Source organism: Grus americana, chromosome 2, assembly GCF_028858705.1.
Source record: "Grus americana isolate bGruAme1 chromosome 2, bGruAme1.mat, whole genome shotgun sequence".
Taxonomy (NCBI): Eukaryota; Metazoa; Chordata; class Aves; order Gruiformes; family Gruidae; genus Grus; species Grus americana.
The window spans coordinates 142,749,959-142,770,077 of NC_072853.1; the positions used below are offsets into that span (position 1 = coordinate 142,749,959).

The following is a 20,119-nucleotide window of genomic DNA, read 5'->3' on the forward strand; positions in this document are numbered from 1 at the left end:
CGACACAGCTGTGTTAGTCTCAGTCAGCTATAGAATGAAGTTTCAATTATTTACTATTGCAGGTTACTCAAATTAATTTTGAGTTACAAACACAGCAAACAGAACTGAACCTATGATGGCAGCTTGAATAATTTCTGTTCTTCCGTGGAACAGTGCTTTCTCTGTCTTCAGTGTCCCTTCTACTGTTTTGCAAACCTAATCTTCTGTTAAAAAGTAAAGCTGCTCATTTATTCCTCGAGATTTTTTTTGTTCCCTAGTAACATCTTCTAAAGATTTAAAAACCTGTAATAAAACTGTTCTGGTTCAGTTTTAAAAAGATTATTATTCCTGTGATCCTAAGAAACAGTTGGATGAAATGTCTTTGTAGGACTGTCTTAAACATTTCTGATGAAATGCTTTTCTGTTAAGAAAATTTTACTTCCTCAGGCTCAAAATATTCATGGAAATGTATTCTCTTGATAGACTTAATTGGGAATTGCCAAACATGCCCAAGGTTTCAATCACTCTCATTCTGTAAATTTGCATGGATGCGTGGACAACAGCTAATTTGGATTGGCCAATCCACAACAAATTTCTTGATTACCCTTAGTGAAATATGGCCTCTCTCTGTATGGAAATTGCAAAGAACGTTATTTGTGTAATTAAAAAATACTCAGCTGAAAATATCCTTGAACACTTGAATTTACAACCCCTCTCAGAGATTTGCATTTCAAAAGCAAATATATTCCAGAAGTTTTTGCTTTGCTTGTTTTGTTTTTATCTGAGAAATAAGTTCTTTTTCCTGGGAATTGAGAAGCACGGATTAGTTTTAAAATTGCTATGTGTAGAGCAACTACAGATAGCATGCAAATTTGCTTCAGCGTGAAAGTGGCATTGTTGACAACTGATTTGAATGCACTGTCATGGCAGTACTAAGAAGGCTTGTTTCAATTTCCACAACAAATTAAAGAGGAAAAAAGTAGAGTGCCTGTGACTCAGTAGTGGGGGGAATTTTTCAAAATTACTTAAGGCAGTTTGTTGCTGGTTTTAGGATAGTACTTTAGTCAGGACTTCCAATTTCAATCCAACATGTGTTTCTGAGTTCTACATACATGACTGATATTAGTCAGCTGCCGACATTTGTTGTCCAAAGACTGAGTCACTCCAAATCAGAAATAACTTTTTAAAAACCCCAATTTAAGTTTTAATTCTTTGCATGGAAAGACTTGGATTTTCACTTCTGCTTCCCTGGGGGTGCGTGCCAGAAGATGGCACTTCTTATTCCCGGTCAGTGCTCCATGGAAGACATCAAGAATGGCTGAAATGAGTCATTCACCAGTGTAACTACCAGAAACAGCAGTGAAAATTAACAGCTCTGGATAAGCTTGCATTCCTGTTGTGGCATACCTAGTCTGTTAGCTCCTCTGCCTAACTGCAAATTTTCTGGTGAAATGCTAGTCTAGTCTGATATTTCATTTATGTTGTCTTTCCAGAAGAGGTGTTGAAATATGGGATTTTAGAAAATTCCATGGCATGTGCTGAAGCACAGGCCATGCTTCTGAAGGATGGAGCTTTTGGTAAAAGTAAAGACTGGAAATGTGGAAAGAGCTTTTGCTGAAACGGGCCAGACAGAGGTAATGGAAACTGAGTTGTGCCTGTGTCTCCCTTAGGAACCATTCTTTTCAATCCTTCCTCTGAGACAGACTATCAGCAGTGATGAAACTGTCGGGAAACGAGAGCCACATCCCCAGGCCAGCTGAAAAGGGCACCAGACACAGGATTCAAAGGTAGAACTTCATCCAGGCTCTTTGTATTCCCTGTTATAGAGGGATGACATCTGGGGTCCAGTTTGAAGAACATTTCAACTGGAGAGTGATAGCCAGTATCCTTCCCCCATCCCCTGAAATACAGGCCAGTCATTTTCAAATTCTTTCCTTTTGTCAGTGTACTAAAACCTGTGTTATGTGCATCCATATGTGATTTTATCTTAAATGCTGGCACACAAAAACTCAGCTTATGTAATTCACACTCCTTAGAAAATAAGGCTTAAAAAATGTTTGACGTTGACCTGAGAGTAAAGAAAAAACCGTCACAACAGTGCTAATCCATTGTTATAGAATGATAAAAGCTTTTTTTCTGTTTTTTTTTTTTTTAATTATTATTATTATTGTGGGGGGAGGGAGAGCATGGCTTAATATCAGTACCTTTAAGCAAACAGCGAAGAAGAAATACCACTTCAAAAAAAAAAGGTAAAAATCTGGCATTTACCCATTTTTTTTTCAGTCTAAACCAGACAACACGATTAATTCAGTTTTGTATGTAGTTTCATTAAACCAAAAATCATATTTCTGGTGAATTTGTGATTTGTGATTAATTTTGTGCAATTTTAGTAAATTTATTTTCAGATAAAATTGACTTTCTTTTCTCCACCTATGTCCTTTGGTCAACAAAACTTAATACTCATCACAAGAGAAGTCAATCACAGTGCTTTCTGCTCATAATTAAAGAATCAATGCTCCATTTCAAAAAGGTAAAAGATTCATAATAGTTTGGTTTAGTAGTGTCTTTGACACTCAGCAGCATTCCTGTTTCCCAAATATCACACTGTTGAACACCATTCTGGTCTCAGCTTACCAGGCTAAAATGAAAAGTTTAAAATTCTCTTTAATTTTTTCCATGCTCTTCTATTGAAAACAGGAAAGATGTTTTGGAAGTCCTTTGGATTGCTTGGAAAACACTGACAAGGTCTTAGTGTCTCCACTAATCTATCATAACAATTCCAGCATGGTCATCTTCTTCCAAAGAAGCAGGAAAATTTACAAGAATTATACAATTTTAATAGGAAGGTATCGCTGAATATATAAAAGGCAAGCATATGGGGCAAGTTTGTTGTTCTCTTTGACTGTGAGAGCAATGGCAGACTGCCCATTGCCACAGCTATCACGCAGCCATGTGTGCCACAGCTGACGTTATCCCACGTGGACGTTCCTCCCTTCCCATCCTAGGACTGTTGGGGAGCTGCTGCTCGTGGAGGTACAAGTCTTGTAAGCATAGCATGTCAGTGAAGCAGGCTGAGGAGGTCATTTGGCTAAAAAAAAGGCTAGGAGCAGGCAGTGGGGTAATCATTTGTGCTCCTAGTTCTCCACATGATTAGAATTACAGCTTTTTTCTTGAGAATATAGTCACCCTTCCAATTTGCAAGGTGACAAAAAGTAGAAGATATTAAATCCATTTCCTTCACCTTTGTCCCTTCTTCCATGTGCACTCTCACTAATGTCGTTTAGTATCAATATTAGCTTCAGATTAAGTCAGTTTGAAGTTTTTAAATGGACTTTGTAGCTCTCTCTGCACTTCAGTTGCTCTCAGCTACAGCAGAATCATGCAAATCTGTGCAAGTGCTTTGTCAACAACCATTCATTCAGCTTCCTGAAATGTTTTAGCCATTTCTAAATTTATTGTTTATTACAGCCCTGTGGGCACTGAGTATATCAAACTTTCAAGAAAACTGTTATCAGGAATCTAGCTGAAGTTTTCTTCATCACTTAGGTTTAGCGCTAGTAAAAGGAAATACTTGTTTCTAGGCATATCCAAGCTGAAGTGACCTGAAGTCTGTCTATTGCCTTTCTAATATTTGTTCCTTTGCATGTGAATATATACTTGCAAATACAAGTCCCTCAGTCAGGCCTTTGTGCACAACTTTTCCATTTGATAACAGAAATAAAAAGAAAGCAATGTGAAAACAGAAATTAAAAAAAATCCTATAACATGTGACATTCACTGAACACTCTTCCTAGCTCACTGTCTGTCTCAGTAACCAACTGTCCATCAAATCTTGAGGAACATCTAAGGTGAAGTAGTGTATAGAAGACCAAAATATTGCCTTTAATAGGCTGTAAAAGGAGTAAATCTGAAAGTGGGTGGGTTATTTTCTTGGAAGGAGAAGGACTACATACTACAGTATAATTGAATTGCTCTACAAACAAACCCAGGTCTTACCTCTCCATAATATAGGGATACGAAAATCCTGGCTTGAGATCTATGCTTGAATCCTGTGCCTAGAGCTTTATTTTATCACATTTTGAAAATGCAAATGTTTGAGACTTAACATATGGAAGAGAAAAGTGAAATGCCCATCTGATGCCATGACTCATATTTGAATATAAGTAACTTGGTTTTAATTTCAGCAGAAACCTGCTACAATTCGAGCATCAAATTCTGACCTTTTATTAATGCTCCTGTGCTAGTTTTTGAAAAGAATTCTATTTATATGGGGCATTTAGCTATTTTCCACAAATGTCATGTTGTGAACTGTTTAAAAGGACTAGAGAGAGGCATTTTGAGAAGAACTGTTCTCTGCCCAAGTACGCCTGCATTCCCAAAGCTTCAGTTAGCATCTTCACAAGCTAACCATGGCTTTGTGCACAAAGTACTTCTATCTAGCAAATAAGGGTTTGTGGTGACATGAAACTGTGGAAACAAAATGGTTGCCAGTATTCTTCTGAGGAAGCGATTAAGAATCAATATGAAAGGACTATCTTGAAGCTGTGCTTGCCACTTAATACTAGCTGATCGTGAGTTACTACTTAACATGGAGAAATCCTGCCTTGAATTGCAGAGCTTTGACAGGGATTCAGGACTCTATGAGAGACACTGCAGAAATCTGATTCATGATTAGCGTCCTGAGTTGCCACTAGTTTAAAAGTTGGCTTAGGTTAAACAAATATGAACAATATACATGTCTCCTAGTTAAGACAAGCAGGTATATGTAACTATGGGACTTAGTATGCATGCAGAAAGCAGTGATGAAGAGTGACAGCTGAACAGAACCTGAGTGCTGCTGTATGTGGATGTTAAATATTTCCTATTCCTAAATTTAGCCATCTGTCATTTCCTCTACTTATCTATTAATTGGTGCTTACAAGCCCTCATGCTGCATGTTCAAGGAAAGATCTCCAGGGTAAATGTGATGAGATAAGAACCTGAAGTACACAGCAGACAATGCTGAATTCAGAAATACAGAGTAATGGCCCAATTCATGGTCATTAAATTCGACTTCTGTTGGTTTCAATTTAGGAAAGCATGAAAATGCAGGCCTAAATCTGCCTCCCCTAAATTATCCTTGGCTTTGCTGATTACAGTGAGACTTCAGTGCATGCTTAGATTTACGTATGCATTTATATCTTCTCCCGAATAAGGTTTTCCTGAAAGGGACTGTTAGTCAGAGTATGCAGAAACTGTCTTTGTGATACCAGAATCCATAATCTTGATCCATTCTTTACTATAAGTTATGCTGATTTTTAAAAGACTTAATCGTAGAGTGAGGGATATCTGTATGTGGGTTTCTCTGTAGCCAGTGAACTGTATATTGGCAAGGTTAAGAAGAGTTGAGCTCCTCTTTTGTCTGCGATGGTGGTTTGGCTCCTGGAACATTCAGATGAGTTTATAGATCTGCTTTTACATTAATCAGTGTTTAGTCAACAAGGGGCTATATATCTAATCATAGCTGTTGTCACACTGTGAAGACACGTCTGCTTCCCCAAACTAGTATTCCTTGTGGCACAGCTGCTTTGCGTCAGTTATGCATGGATAGATGCTACCCTCAAAAGGAGTATTTGTACTGAGCATGACACCTGGGGCCTGCTGCCACTAGTCGCAGGCTTTCATTGACTTCACTGGATGTTGGAAACTGACCATTCATGCAAAAAGGCTAAGCTCTAGGACTTTAGGATAGTCTGTCTTTTTGCAGCCTTCATAGTTTCTTGTTCTGATGAATGTGGGGGAACTGATAATGCGTGGTTTCTTCTGCTGCACTCAGAAGGAAGATCAGTAGGGCTGTACTTACACTGGTGATTTCATTTGAACAGTGGGGCAGTTTTAAAGCAACTCCTACCCCTCACTGCTCCTGCCCTGTTGTCCTCTCTGGTTTGGTTCTGAGATGTACTTTTGGTGTGCGTGAACAACGCATCCTACACATTGGAGCTGTGCTCCAGTGCTTGAGGGAACATTAGGGCCTGAGCTCACAAGCCTGTACACCCACAAGGTCCCCAAGGACATATCTAGTGTGCATATGTCCACAAACAATTCTTAACCATCACCAGCTCCCAAGACATCCTTTTTGTCCTCAATAACAGGATAAAGAGCACGTAATGCCTTCCTTTTAGCCCTTGGCATCAACCCTTGGTCCTTTGAGACTCTGCTGCTCCAGCCTCCTCTATCCATCCTTCTGGTTTGAAATCCTCGCCCTTTACCTTCTATACTGAACCACATACTGAACCCCTTATTTCTTTTACCACCTTTTAAAATTATCCTTTTCCTACTTGTCTTTCTTGCACTGGTGACATCACATCTATGGCCCCTCCAGTGTCTCAGAAGACTAATACAGTGTAACCTGGGTTCTCAGGAAAATAGTACATCTCATAAATTTGTGCAGCGAGAGAGCAAGAGGTTTCTCCAGAAACAGTATAACTCTGTGGCAATATTGGGAAATTGCTCCTCCTGAGCACCAGGAGATAAAATAGGACTGGCGAGCAGTGCCATGTTACAGTCAAGCAAATGAAGACTGCATTCTTGAAGGTGCAACTTTGCACCATACTTTTGGGCTGAAACAGCAGATGTGCCTTTTACGGAGAGATTGAAGATACGTTTGGATGGGAGCATAGCACCAAGCCTCCCACTCATCTGTGGATGTACTGCCATGGGGTACGTCTCAGGATATCTCTTTGCCTCCCACCACAGCCACCTTCAACAATCCCATGAACCAGAGTCCAAACCAGGTAAGTGAATGACTGTTTTTATGCACATCTTTGGGTTTGAAGGACAGGCAGTGCACGAGGCTTCTGGTGGACTCTGGGGTTTGGGCTCAGAGCTGTGGTGAAAAACCTGTTTATAATTTGCCTGCTTAACAGGATTGCTGTGCTTTTTTACAGCATAATAATGTGCATTTAGAACCATGAAATTTCCCTAGAGCTGTGAGAGAAATCTTAGTGTAACTATATTAGAAACTGCCTGCTTTCAATGGCTGCCCAGCTCAGCCCTGGCACTTGCAGTATCTCATGAGAATTTAACTCTCCCACCTTTCCAAAGATCCTGTCTTGTGGCTCCTTCCCTCTCCTAGCACAGCAGATTAAGGGCTGCTGACATAACACCACATGCAGTAAAACTGCAGACTCCCGTCCTGTCCCACAAAAACCCAGAGAAATGAGCAGTTTCAGAGGGTTTCTTCTGTCTCAGAGTGCTGAGCAGATGGAGGGACACAAACAGGACTCTGTTGTGGTAATGTCCGTTCCTCTCCCCTCACTTGCTGCAGAGGACAGCAGCTCACAGGATGCAGTCTCTTGGGGCATGGCAGGCTGCCAGTAGCCTACCTATTGCCCTCTCCTGCTGAGGGGGCTTAGTGGGAGTGGGTCACCCTGCTCAGAGCCCAGCTCCATCTGCCCCTCAAGTGAGCTGGCCATGGCAGAAACAATGGACTCCACCCTGCCCCAACTGAGTCCTTGAAAGCTGGGGGGCTGCCCAGCAATGGCTGCAGACAGTAGAAGGATGCTGTGTATCCTGTCAGATACTCGGGGACAGACAGGCTTGCTTTTCTCTCCTCTGAAGGTCTCTCTGATGAGGAGTAGGGCCAGAGGAGCTGCACTTTGCCTTTTCCTTACTTCAGCACGTTGTCTCCATGCTGTTGCGGGCAGTCGGCAGGGCATGCACCAGGAGGCCATGCTGGAGCCTCACAGCTGGGGATGCTCTACAGGGGAAAGAGAAGAGAGGGGTAGGACATGGAAGCTGTGGTTGAAAGGCACCCAAACAGAGCTGGCACCAGTCTTCAGTCTACCTTAATCCAGGCTGGCAGAGCCTCAGGAGCAGCAGGATCTTCAGAAGTGTTAGAAATGGCAAATTTCCGTGGATGGCCTTTTGGCCTTGGTGTTGGGACAGCAGTGAGAGGTATGAGAAAGAAGCTTGGCCCAGTGCTGAGGAGAACCGCAGCAAGCTTTGGTGGCAGCTCTGTGGGCCCACGGCAAGCCCTGGCCTATCCTTACAGGTCAGTGCGGGAGGACAGCAGAGGCCAGACCGTGGCTTTGGGGCCTCTGTTGCTTGCTGCAGACCTTCAGGTGTTGTGACTGCTCCTTTAGTTAGGCCACAGTGGTCATATTGTTTTGTTGTTATGTCCTGTTTGTACTGTCTGGCTACATTACTTCCCGCAACCCTTTTCCCTCGTCTTCTTCCCTAGTTCTCTTCCCCTTATGATTTTAGTATCTCTAACACTCGCCTCTTCCAGTTCATAAGTTACAGGCACGTTCCCTTCCCCTTCCATCCAACTTCTCCCCTTTAATAAAGTTTTCCTATTGGCCTCAACAGTTTTGCAGTAAACACATGCAGCTGGAGAGAGCGCATCCTTGCTGCCAGAAGTGACAGATTTTGAGCTCCAAGTCCCTGTTCTCAGCTGCTGGCTGTACCTCCTCCTTTGCAACATGGGGCTGGGGCTCCGGTCCCTGTAGGACCCGTCAGTCTCTGGTGCAGCCTGGCTAGTGTCACGCAGTCTGCTCACCTGCCTCAGCTTCTTTCTCTGCTAGCTCAGCAGCTCAGGTAGGGCTTACCTCCTACTGCTATGGCCACCATTCCTCCAGCCCCAGGCTCGGGGAGACCCTGGGCGGTCCCTGTAGTTGGAGATGTGGATGGGTACATCTGCTTTGAGTAGCTGCATCCTGCTGTAGGACTCTGACTTGCGAGAGGTGCTGCTTCCAGCCCTTTAAATGGTACACAATTCATAGCTTCTGATTATACAATGTCAGTAATGTGTGCATAACTGATGGAAAAGGGATTTCAGAGCATACTGTGTCTTATTATTCTTTGGATTTGTTTATAGTAAATACCTCTCTCATTCCTAGAATTATTGCTGTCATATTTAGTACTAAAATTATATACTAAGTGGTAGAGCAATGTATTTTTACAACATTCAAAAATAACAGGGTACCAGACTTACAAGATATGTATCTAAATGTACCAAGCTGCAATATATTCCAGTGATTCAATTCTTTAAATGTGCCTATTGCAATAGGACTGAATTCAGACTGTGATGGGCTTAGGGAGAGGATGGAGGTTATATCAGTGTATAGTGAAAGGTCGTCTTGTAGCTGAGGGGTTGATTTGACCTGTGAAGATGAAGACATATTTCCCTGCTGTGCAAGAGATTACAAGTGCAAACTGAGACAAATCAATGTAAAATACCATTGACTTCAGTGGGCTAAGTTAGAAGGGCTAGTTCTGGAAAAAGGATTTAAGCGTTTTAAGCATGAGCAGCTGGATACATTGCTCATATTTCACCTATTTGTACCTATTCTTAGGACTCTCATCCATCCCTTTTCCCTTGAAACCTCATCTTAACCTGCTGCTGAGACACTTTCTCTTCCTTTTTTGCAGGAGTGTTTAGGTGCTGGGAAAAAGGCCTTAAGAAGCAGGATGTTTTCAAAATAGAAACCTTAGCAATGAACCCAGAGGCACAGATCAATAGCTGTTGAAAACTCAGCTTACTGCCATATTTTGCTAATATTATCCCTCTCCACAGCTTCTCACAAAGTTCCCAAAAGTGTCAAAAGGAGTATAATGTACTAAGCAAATCTCATTTTAGTTCTTTTACCTCATTCCCCTATCTGCTCCAGTGCTCTTCTAGGGAGGAGGCTAAGTGATACTGTTCTGAACTTTTTTGGAAACCAACCTCAAAGAAAAAGATTGCAGGTCTGGCACAAGGAAATGTTTGTAATGCCGTTAGTGATTGTTTCTTATGAGATTGTTCCCTGGAACAGGTGACTCAGACCTTGCGTTGGCTGTAGTTTTGGGACAGACCATGAATTCTAATTTCTTATGAGGTAGTCTGAATTCACGACTGCGAGAAGGCTGTGTCTGGCAGGGCCATACATACGCACTCACACTCAAGTGCTGGACTTCCAGAGGTCAGCAGCTCCCTTTAACTGCCTTCTCACAGACTTTGTGCCCCACGAAGCCCATCAGGGAGGGCTTCCTCTCTCTATAAACCATTCTGCCTTTCTCTGAGGTTTTGGAGAGATGCACTCTTTCTGTGTTGGGTGCAGCAGAGGTATATCTACTAACCTTATTTTGATACTGTGTCTTGGTACGAAATCCTTTGTGAAGGTTATGATTTCTTTCTTAAAGTGAGATTTGCCACACTTCCCTTTTCTGTGTACCTTTTGATTACAAATTAGGGGAAGTTCAGCAAAATACTTTAAGCAGCTTTGGCAGTTTTGTAGCTTGAAGGAACTCTATACACATCTAAACAGCTAAAAGTTTAAACTAAACATTTAATTTAATTCCATATAGCCTCTCCATCCTTCAAGCCTCCTGAGGCAGCACAGTAAATACAAAGGCACTGTAGATAACACTGTTTGTTTCAAGCAGCTGTGAAATGAGTCCACAGTGTATAATATTAAACAATGCAAGTGACTAGAACTGAATATTGCTGTTAAATAAGGTGTGTGGATGCAAGTGTCTGATGTGCTGTGAGCTGTGGTGGTTTTATCACACTCTTTTCTTCCTTCATTTTTTCCACTTGTGTCTTACTGTATAACCTGAATCCTGTGTGTGATTTGGCACTCTGTAGAACAGGGTGCTGTACCAGTTTGCATCACAGTTGTCCTGGTGGGGCTGGGGTCCTAATTTTGAGACCTCCATGTAATTACAGCAGTGAAAATTAATAACCCAGTAGTACTCTTCTGCTCCTGCTCCCTTTGCTTTCCTCCCTGAAACACAAGCAGTCATGAGCTAAATGTCTTTATCATTTGGACAGACAACAAATTGGCAATTTAATAGAATGACAAGCTAGCTCCAGAAATAAAGCAATTAATTTAATTTATGCTCTTTGATTGTTTTTCAGGTCTATGAGTATATTGGGCTGGTGAAATCAGAAAGTGATGCTGGAGTGTGGAATCTGTCTTTGGGGATAAGGTGGACTCTTTCATTTCGCTTTATTTTCAAATATTCAGAGGTTCTCTAGGGACTACTGGTTCATATTTTTATTGTGCATCCCTCTGAGTGTACAATAAGAGCATTGGGGAAGCAAAGTGAGCCTTGGAGGCAGCTAAATATTTGAATGCCTCCTTCCCTTTGCTGATCAACCTTATCCTGATGGGCAACTCCCGTTACCCAGCTCTTCCCCAGGGAGGAACCATCCTGCAGCCCCTGGGAAAGCCCGGGGCAAGGATGAGGAGTGCAGGCAGTCCTGCTGGTCATACACTAGCAGATAAAGAGTGAGGCAAAGAGCTGTTTGACTGGAGAAGAGTTCATACAAAATGACCTTCCCACATAATGAGATACAAACATTTCACTAGCTGGTTTTATCCCTCTGGGCTCTATCTCTAGGAATTAAACAACTCTGTTTTTCAAAGATGGATATAAATGTGGACACGTCATGCTCAAGTCCAGCATTTTCCTGATTAGATAATTAGTAGCCAAGGGTGCGTGCAACATGCAGTTGATGTGTGTGTGATCATGTGGTTTATATGAGCATGAGTTTTTCTGGAAATTCTTGGGCTTTTTCTTTCTTTTTCACATTTGGTGGGATTGCTAGTACTCATCAGCCTCACATGATTAGTTCAACAACAGGCTAATTAATCCCTGCCAAAACAATGCGAAAATACATTGGTATTCTTATGGATATTCTGGACATCAGTGTGCAAAATCTTGTACTTCTTTGGGACTCCTTATTTCGCATGTTTTCCATTTCTAGATTTTATTTATGGATTTGATTATTGAAAATGGCTCCAAAAAGCTAGCAGGAGATAAGCTGTGTATTTGAATGGCTTTATTCAATGAAGATTAATTTACTAATTTTTTAATTAATTTTCTTTAGTGCTTCCAACCAATTGGAGAGGATCTCTTAACACTAATGATTTAATGAGAGTACTATATTACAAATGCCATATTTAATTAGCAAAGTATTATTAGTACTGACATCTGGTAAACTGTTACAATATTTCATTATAGTTATAAATCTACCTATAGGTATAAAAAAACTAGGAAATCAGTAATCAGTACAATGGCACAGCAATGTGTTGTGTATCTGTTCTTATAAAAGATGTAATTCGGTTAAATTATAATTTGAATTAATTTATGGTTTCAGGTTCTCGGATGTCATAGGTTAGTGAGATACTGCAGGAGTTTGCACTAACAGAAAATCTGCTGGTGATATGTGAAGTATGAAAATAATTCGGTATTGAAAATACTGTGAAAAGAAAAATGAAAACATACTTCTTTTGAATTAAGTTCACCAATAGTTATTAAAAATGACCATATCACAGTGACAAAGATTTAAACTAAACAGTATTATTAACCATAGTTCAGAAATAATTGATACTTGTATTGGAAAATACACTAAATGTAGTAAATGAGAAAGAAAGGCCACTTGCCATTTGTCTTTTGGTCAAATTAAAGCCAACCAGTTCTTTCACAAAGAAAAAAATGAAAGTCCAAGTTGTGATAAACACCTACTGCAAGACTATTCTGCTTCACTGTCCCTGCAATCACTGGTCATGTCTCTTTCAGAGAAATACAAATTAGTTTTGATAAATAGTTTTTTGTCTGGGCACTACATGAAGAATCATTGAGATGAGTCAGAAAACACAGTTCAAATATTAAATGTTAGTAAGAATAAAATTAATTTCTTAATATAGGCCCTGTTTAACCACTCAGATGAACTTTTAAAAATGTGTATGATCTGAGCTGTGCTTTAGGAATAATATGCAGAATATTTTTTTCTACTGTGCAGAACATTAGACTTTTGAAAGTATTTCAGTTCTTTTGTAACCAAGAAAAAGTCACCTTTCCAAATACTTTCTCTAAAAAGGGAACATAGTCCACATATTGTGTTAGAAAATCATCAAAGGAAGCCTGTGTGCTCCTTCTGGCTTGTTCTGAATTCTCATAATCATACTCGGCAGCATTCTATTTTTCTCTCCTCTTAGCAGCTCAAGGCTTTTGCAGTTAAAATAGGCAGGTTAAATTTATAAGCACGGAAAAAAATAAAAATAAAAAACAACACAACCATAAACCCACTCCAACAAACTTTTGCAATCTCCATGACTATTCATGTTCATAATCTTAAATAGATAGAAAAGTGCTTGCAGATTTGTGGCCTAAAAATGCTCTTGGCTAAATTCTGTTCAGCCTTTGCAGATTTCACTGAACTCCTGTTGAGATTTGCTTCAGTACTGAGTAATGACATTGGGATTTGGCCCTTGTCATAGAATCTTTTTTGTCAGAATACAAAGTGGCATTACAAATAACTACATGCAAATAATCAGAATGTGAAAGCTGGAATAGGACTTCATTATAGCATTTGTTCTCTTAGAAGAAGAAGCTGAGTATATTCCTACAGAACTGATATGGCTGGAGGTTTTACCTTCCAGGCTCTCAGTTAAGGCACAGGTTAGTCTGTGACTTCAAGGGCTCAGAATAGGGACAGTGTTAATGAATGAAATTCATATTGGCATTATCAACAAGAAATTCATTATGCTGTATTTTTGTAAGTATATTTCTTGGGACTTTTTATTGTTCAGTCAAACGATAACTGAAATGAACTGACTTTTATTTCTGATTTCTCACTTTTCCTTCTAGCAGAACAAAGACCTGATGCCATGTGTTCTTGGTCTAAGCCAAGCATTTGGCTGATGCAAGTTCAAGGCAGCCTGGTCTTGCAGCATCCCAAGCAGACTGCAGGCTTCGTACCACAGCTCAGCCCCATGTGCAAGCGCATATAAAGTACAAGAGTTTTCTATTACAGTCTGTTTAACCAGAAAGTGCTCTTATTTAGTATCATAACATATGTTCTCTTGTTTACTTCAAAATAAATATACCCAAAGCTTGACTGAACCAGTGGCTCCTAGAACACTTGACTGATCATGAAATGCAGTGGCTGACTCCAAAATGGATGTTGCTGTTCTCTGGAGTACAGCTGTCACTTAGTAGTGTTTGCCTTTCGTTCTTCACAACTTCTTGACATAAAGCAAATTTCTGAAAGGCAGAGGTTGGACTTGAAGCCAAAAATAAAGACTAAGAAAGATGAAAGAAGGTTAGAAGTGGCTTACTAATTCTTGGTACAGTAGTTCAGGTTTATGCACACTTATTAGCAAGCAAGAAAAGAATTGCTTTATCTCATTGGGCTCCTGTAATTCTTCTGAGATGGAGCCAATTACAGATGAAACTGTATTGCTGAGTTTATATGCTAGAGGATTCTAATCTAATGTTTCACCTAATTAAATTCTAGTAGGATAAAAGAAAAGCACTGCTCCCTAGAGATAAGGGTGGGTGTGTATTTCTAATATCCATGTATACTATGCACTGCTGACTTTAAGACAAGGCTTGAAGTAACTGGGTAGAAGTTCCGATAAAGCTGTCTTCTATCTGGATATTCAAGAAGCCTTTCCTATCTCTATGATCAAATAATGGTCTCTCCTCTCTTGTCATAACCCTCACCGTCCCACTCTCAGTGAAGAACAAATACTGATTGAAGGAATTAGATAATTCTTTGAAATTAAGTCAATAACCTATATAGAGCAATTGTCCCACAAATACTCTCCAGATGACACAAATTCAAATGAGCAAGAAAGGCATCAATTGTAAGCCAGGGTTTGGGTAGTCTTTCCTGAGGCATCTCTTAAGAGATTTACAGCTGATCCCCTTAAGGACATTGTATCATTCTGTCTCATGCCTGGCTTCCTGTGCATAAGTCGGGAGAACTGGGAATGTAGAAGCAGGTTTCATTGAAGAATACCGAGATGAGTTATGTGTCTTGGGGGGAAATGGCAAGTGTTTGAGCCTAGCTCTGTGGTAAGAGAGGAACTAACACTGTTGATGGATCCAGAGTCATGGTCTTGAATGCTCCCCTGCTAGCAGGGGCTCACACCAGCTCTTTCTTGCAAAATCCTGCTCTTTCAAGCCTTGCGCTGACTGCAGTGCATTCATGCACAGATTCCCTCAAATAACAGGCAACTCCTTCACTGGGATGAGTAGTATCTGGTTAAAGATGGCATCATCACAATTGTACTGATGTTAGAGCAACCCAAACCTCTGTTCATACATGTTTGACAGTGAGGACAGGCATCAGTTATAAATATACAAACCCAGAATATGAAATTTGCCACATTTGTGGTAGTTTGTGGTACATTGCTTATCTGTATATTTGTCTATCTATAGAGTTCTATCTGTGACTTATATTTTGTAGGTACATAAATACAGAGATAAGCAGTGTGCCACAAAATCGTACAAATACATGGGAAACAACACGTAGATACTACAGTTTTATGCCAGTGTTATTTTACCACAAGTTAGCAGCACAGTCCTTACCTCTGCTCTTGATCTGATCTGACAGAGTGAAAAGAGCTGTTCACAAACCATTCAAATATTCAAAGATACATCTCACAAGTGTACTTGAAAGAATGTGCTATACTCAACACCATGCACTTACACCTGTCAACCATGAGATGAAAGCAAACCTGAAGGCTGCCAATATCTTTATGTGCAACTATTTGCCCAGCCACTGTGACATGTTGTTCTGCTGTCTTATATCTTCTTCATCTGCAGCAAATAGAGCTTGAAACCACTATTTTCATAAAAACAGAGCATCCAGAAAAGGCTGCCCACTCATGCAGGCTGACTGAAGCATGGGTTTGTTGGTCACAGTTTATTGTGGAACACAGAGAAGGACCACTTGAATCTCAGGTAAAAATAGCAGTATTGAAAGGTGATTTATGTCTTAGAATTTTTTCTTTGATGTTTTATTTTCCAAATTTCATGAAATATAAACAGAAATAGCTTGCTTATTTTTTATATTTTATCAAGTGAGATCTCCCTTGACTGACTGAGGTGAAGCTGGAAATCAACAGGAAGCAATACCAATTTATTTGTTCAGGTGTTTTCAGCCAGTCTGTTTAAGTTCAGCGTCATCGTTATGCCTTTCAAAGAATCCATTCTGACAAGGCACCCCTTGTTCAAGAAAGGAACAACAGCAAGAAAGTTTCATAAGAGAGGATAGATTTTTATTTTTCTTTAAAAAGAATGCTGTCTGTCAAACTTTGCTTTTCAGTCCTTGAAAATCCAGACACTGGCATGTTTCTAGTATTCGAGCACCACATTCCAGAAACAGAAACACATCCAAAGCCCATATTTCCATAAGTGGAGCTCTCTGTAATAAACTGTTCCCTCAAAAATTGCTAGCAAACTTTTCCAAACTATAGCTGCCCCAATAAAGAATGTCATGAGAATGGCGTAAGTGTATAAGAACCAAACACCAGTCCTGGAGTCAATCTCGCCAGCAGTTCTGTCTTGGACTCGATGCCAGCTTAGTACATAATGTTGCTCTTTTGTTGGACCTCAGCTTCCATACCTGAAAAATTAATGTAATAAGTTTTGCTGCATTTTCCATAGTGTTTAATAGGAGTAATGAACTAAAATGAGAACCATGCCTAGATAGGTAAGACTAAACTTTCTCACTGGGGTTGTGGTACACACCTTGGCCTCATGGCGATGCAGCAGCTTCTGCATGCTGTGGTGAAGCTAGTGCCATGGGGCCCCTGTTGTAGCTCCTTCACCTGCCATTTCTGCTGTAGGAATGACTGGAGACACCCCAAATCTAGCCAAATGGCTCCAGAAGTTCCTCGTAAATGGAGATGAACTGATCTCTACCAATGCAATATCCAAGTGTATTTATCCCAGAGGAATGCTGAGATGCCTTTGAACTTATCGTTGATCCTGTTGTTTTCACCCCTTTGCACATTTTGGTCTCCCTGAGAAACTCGATGCCATTATTGCCACTGTGCCCTAGTTTTCAAAGTTGCATATCCCACAGTGTCCACTATCGCATTGTTACTGAAAATAGACATATCCATGAAACACAAGGATAAACTGTGTCACAAAGCATGCAACATGTAATTGCAATGCAATGACTTTATTATCGTTAAATAGCAAAGAATGTCGCCAAGTCATGCATTTCTTTGTGCTTATTTGAATTATCTGTAAAATATTGAAATAATAGACCCCATGAATTAGTATGGGAAAATTTGGACTTCCTTCCTGCAACACTCCTAAAAATGTAATTGTAATGGAAATTGTTTCCACTAGGAACATAATAGGCCAGGTGAAAGGAATGAATAAAAGCTCTGTTCAAAATAGCTCAAAAGGGTATTGGAAGTATTTGATAGAAATCCAGCTTCTGTGGTGTAGAGTCTTTTTAAAAAATGAAATGGGCATTTTTACTGTAACCAACAAACGAATTATTGCTGAGCCCTTTGACAAGAGAGTCTGGTGATGCAATGCAATCATTTCTTTCATACGTGATCTACAGGTAGCTCATTTGAGGGATTTAATCTCATAAAACTGCATTATAGTAAATTGCTATAATTTATTTTGTGTCTCCTAAATAACCATGTATACATGAAAATGTAAATGTATTTCTAGTCTGAATCAGACATAAATGATAATGGGCCATTCTGTTATTTCTAAAGTTGCTTGGCTATTTTTTATCAAAATGTTTTTTCTGCCTCATTATTTTGGTGCACAATGCCAATTTGTTGAAATAAAAAGCCTGCAGGAACATATACATTTCAATAATTTTCTTATGTGGAAAAGTCTATCAGGTTCAGGATGGACCATTTGCAAACAAACAGAAAAGGGTAGAAAGACCGCGTGTCTTTGCTAAGACTGGGATGCAGGAGATTGTGAGGGTCTAATCTGAGTCAGACAGGGCAGGATGGAAGTAAGTCACCCACACTTGATTGAGCATGTGGTAAACACATGGGTCTTGGCCAGTCATGGCTAGTCCTCATTGCTGAAGCTCTCACTGTTTGTATGAGTTATGAAATATTAATTGAACCAATTGAGATTGATTGATTCTCATGATTATAGGAAGAAATGACGCAGCACTGTAGTGTAGCAAAGCCCAATGTGAGACCTCAAGTGAGAGAAAGGTGGTTTTATTTTCAAACAAAATCAGCTTTACTCACACTCTTGTATCACATATTCACAAGCCACACATGCGTGCTTGAGTCATCTGTCCAGCATACACACACTACCTTGTACCCAGGTGGTCTGTCCAGGCTTTCTTGCAGTTGCTTGGAGGACAAGAGATGGAAGCTGTTGAATCCTCCTCCTGGGTACTTCTTAGCTTGGAAATCCTTGCCAATATTGGGTCTGCCTGTTTGTACCTTTTAGAAATGGACAGTGATTGTGATTTTTCATCTCTATCCTGTTCCACCTCTGTGAATCATCAGGATTTGTACACTGCTTTTTGTCTCCTTATATGGATGCCTTCGGGCTCCTACTCTGCTCACTGTCTTCCCACCATCGGCTCTAAATGCATTGAGTCTTTGCTTCAGTCTGCATGTGGGCTGCCATCGTTTTAGGATGTCCCTTCTTTCAGTCTGTCCTTTGTTGCCTTGATGCTGGGTGTCCTGAGAAGATGCACATAAATAAGTGGCATCTTGGTGATCTGCTAATATACGTGCCATCAGCACATGCCACTCCCATAACTTTTCTCTTGGGAGCTGTTCCTTCCAAACCCAGATATTCCCAATCATTCTCTGTTCAAGTGATCTTAACATTTCTGTGACACATGAGCCTTCTGTTCAGTGTGAAGGGTGCTCAGGCTGCATTGCTACACAGTGGAGAACAACGGTCTGTAGTCAGGCTGCTTGCTCTGGAGCTCATACTCACTGTAGCTATCAGCTGCAGCATTCAAATTCGCAAGAACCATAAGTGATTCAGATTAAGAGAAAGAAAAATTCAATAGTCAGATGCCTTGCTTTCCCCAGTTGTTACCTTAAGGATTTCCTCTTTCTGATTGAACTAATGGTATCACAGCCCAGGGAGTTAGCAACTTTGAATAGCAGGTAGTAAGAATTAAACACAATTGGAGTGATGTGCTAAACTGGTCTTCGTTGCCCTAATAGGGGAATTGTATACAACCTCACATGACTGTACCTCTAACCATACAGCTGACATGTTTTCAGAGGCTATTCTCTTGGACCATGTCTTTGACTTGGACAAAGTCTGGTTTGATGTCATCAGGATTATTTGATTGCAAATACTGGTTTGGAATGTACTAAAGCACCCTGATGCATCAAGCAAGGGCAATGCTTGCATTGCTTGTGCCTGTTGTTCCCCAGTAGGTACTCTTTTGCATCAAAGCCATCAGATGGTGTTCTTGTAACCAATGTAGAAATCCATAGATTGTGTAGAAACAGACATTTAAAGGTGCTAATTTATATCACCCTAAAATAAACATTTAAAACAGAATGTGAATGAATCATGTTTTACAGGTGCCTGTTTGTCTTGACTGAGTATGGAAGGAAAAATGGATGTATAGCTCAAATCCAGCCATCTCCATGTGAACTGACTCTCACCTGGAAGTGGTAGTTTTTCTAACATTCCCTTTTTAAAAGAACATCAACATGAAAGGACCAGATTTTGCAAGTGTCATTCAGAGAGGGGCATTTAATATTCCTGGGTCCATCTCTTACCTTCAGGCATCCTTTGAAAATGTCTTTGCAGAGAGAAGGGAAGGCGAGATGCCAAGGGGGACAGAACATGCTCCTATAAATGTGATATTCATAAGAGATCAGGCACAAACTTGTTAGTGTGATCATTTGAGCATACTTACTGTGTGCTCTAAATGTTAAATTGCTCAGAAGTGTTATGTACTAGGAAATAATGGCTACAAAAAGAGAAGCATAATTTTTGTTTTGTATGGTACTCTGCTTTTCCTCAGAGAGAAATGGACGTTTTCTCACCTGCTCTTTCAGTAGAGTATAAAGCAATGCAATACAACTTTATTTACTCAGTACTGTAATTTGTATCAGTAGTGATGTCAGGCCAGTTCTGGGAAACGGTTTTGTTGAAGGGAATTGTGCTCCTTCTAATATCTGATTACTCTGGATGTGTCTGAAGTACCATAACAAAAGAAATGCTGGCCAGACCCCACTACTTTTGGTCATGCTGAGCTGATATTTATCCCTCGAATGGTGGCATTGAAATCAATGTGTTTGCTTGGGAAGTAAAAGGCTCTTTAGCATGAGTCACAGTATCACGATTCAGACTGAGGATCAGGTTTGTTATGTTGATTAATCATATTCATTAAGCACTAGAT

At 40.3% G+C, this 20,119-nt stretch overlaps 1 protein-coding gene across 5 annotated transcripts in view; it reads left to right on the top strand.

Annotated features, from left to right (window-relative positions):
- CALCR (calcitonin receptor) overlaps nucleotides 1–20,119 on the top strand; it is a 167,739-nt gene that overhangs the window by 50,791 nt on the left and 96,829 nt on the right. For 3 of the 5 annotated variants that reach the window (XM_054818261.1, XM_054818264.1, XM_054818260.1), the window contains exon 2: nucleotides 1,650–1,766. The exons of the other annotated variants lie outside the window; for them this stretch is intronic. In XM_054818261.1, the coding sequence (XP_054674236.1) occupies nucleotides 1,696–1,766 (71 nt within the window). In that variant the 5' untranslated portion in view covers nucleotides 1,650–1,695. The remainder of the gene's footprint in view (nucleotides 1–1,649; nucleotides 1,767–20,119) is intronic. 5 annotated transcript variants of the gene reach the window in all.